This window comes from Penaeus monodon, chromosome 23, assembly GCF_015228065.2.
Source record: "Penaeus monodon isolate SGIC_2016 chromosome 23, NSTDA_Pmon_1, whole genome shotgun sequence".
NCBI classification, from domain to species: Eukaryota; Metazoa; Arthropoda; class Malacostraca; order Decapoda; family Penaeidae; genus Penaeus; species Penaeus monodon.
This window is the reverse complement of record NC_051408.1, coordinates 34828716-34830407: the sequence shown is the minus strand read 5'-3', so window position 1 is coordinate 34830407 and position 1692 is coordinate 34828716. Positions and strand designations below refer to the sequence as shown.

At 34.0% G+C, this 1692-nt stretch overlaps 1 protein-coding gene across 1 annotated transcript in view; it reads left to right on the top strand.

The window, feature by feature from the left end:
* Positions 1-1692, top strand: part of LOC119587957 (protein phosphatase 1 regulatory subunit 16A-like) — a gene marked incomplete in the record, with an annotated part of 13520 nt that overhangs the window by 7862 nt on the left and 3966 nt on the right. Inside the window, 3 exon segments of the mRNA XM_037936669.1 lie at positions 785-860; positions 1046-1134; positions 1347-1484. Coding sequence (XP_037792597.1) covers positions 785-860; positions 1046-1134; positions 1347-1484 — 303 coding nt within the window.

Here is a 1692-nt window from a genome sequence, read left to right as displayed (position 1 = left end):
CTGCATTTGCCTTGTGTGTGGGGGTATATGTGTTTGTAGTAATGAGATATTTACTTTTGTTTGTTTTGGTTTCATATTTCATTAAAGATGTGTCAAAGTGATCAATGTCATTCCTTTCTCTGTTTTCCTAACCAGCCATGTGGAACAGGTCACTGTGACAGGTAGCCATTTTCTAAGCTTGAAAGGGATATTTTTTACTACTACAAACACTTTAGACTACATAATAGACTGTAGTTATATAATGTACCTGAATTCTTTGATAGCTGCATTCTTATACGTTGACGCAGACCTCCTAAGCTTGAAGAATATATGGTATTTACAGATTTAGAATGATATGCCAGATTCCCTAGGCCATATAAGAAAGATCAGTGAGCTTGATTTCCCCTTAAGTTTTAATGTTGTGTGATGATAGCTCAATGACCTGCACACAGGCATTTTGTGATTTTTTTTCTCTACAGTTCCTTACATAGCAGTGCTAGCAGTTCCTTTTAGATTTTCTGTATAGGCTATATATATTATTACAGTGCCAAATCGATTTTTAGTCCCAGTGATGAGGTTTCTTCTGCTCCTGCATCTTTGATAACTTGGATAACTTTATCCAATGGTTTCTTGGAGTGCAGATTATTTAGCCTTCAAAGGGCATCACTCTCCAACCATTGCCATGAATCAATGTAAACACATTTGTGAACTTACAGATATCAAGTTGAAACTGCCTATGATACAGCTACTTGTCCTTTAGTTATCAATACCACTATTAATGTTACTATGATTTTACATCTTGTAGCCGGATGTGTTGGAGCTACTGATGCAGCATGGAGCAAACCTGCATGCAAGGACCAAAAACCAGGAAACTCCATATGGTAAGATAGTTTGAGTTTGGTCATTAGATTGGTTGTTTAGTTCTTTCAGTTTATTAAACTTCAAAAAGTTGCCTCCTATGTTATCTTTTATAGTAATTCAGTATGAATGATACATTTATACACTGGGGGATAAGTATGATATATCACAAACTAAATTTATCAGTATAAAAAAAATACTCTTCCAGATATTTGTGAAGATGCAGAGCTTAGAGAAAGAATAATGCAGCTGATTAATGAACAGGAAACAAAGAGACTTCATGAGCAGACCAGAAGGGTAAGCTAATATTTATCGTTTGGTGTAGCTAGTTGCCGTGATCAATGATGAATTTGTAATTTATTGTTCACTTACGGTAATTGGATCCTGTATGTTTTCTTTATGTCATTACGGTTAATTGATTTTTAAGTGAATTTTCAAGCTTTTTTTTTTTTAGCTAATTCTAGACATGTAATTCACAAATAAAATGTAAGTATCACCTACCCTCACAGGTTCGACGAGCCCATTCGAACACGAGAACACAATCTGTACGCCGAACGTCTATCCGTGAGAAGACCTTAACACCAAAGAAAGAAGCCCAAGAGGAAGCTAGAATTCGTCTCCAGCTTGAGAACAAGAAAAAACCTTTGGTATGTTAGGGAAAGATTTTTTGCTGTGATTCAATTTTTCTATTATTATGATTATTTTATAAACTGATTTGACTGTAAATTCTTAATCATTAAATATATGTGTATTATATGGTCTGCATTTGATTCAAAATTATTTTAGAGATGAGTTAATCTACTTTTTGTCTTTGAATAGCTATTATACCTTATGCATATTTTTCCTTGAATGAAT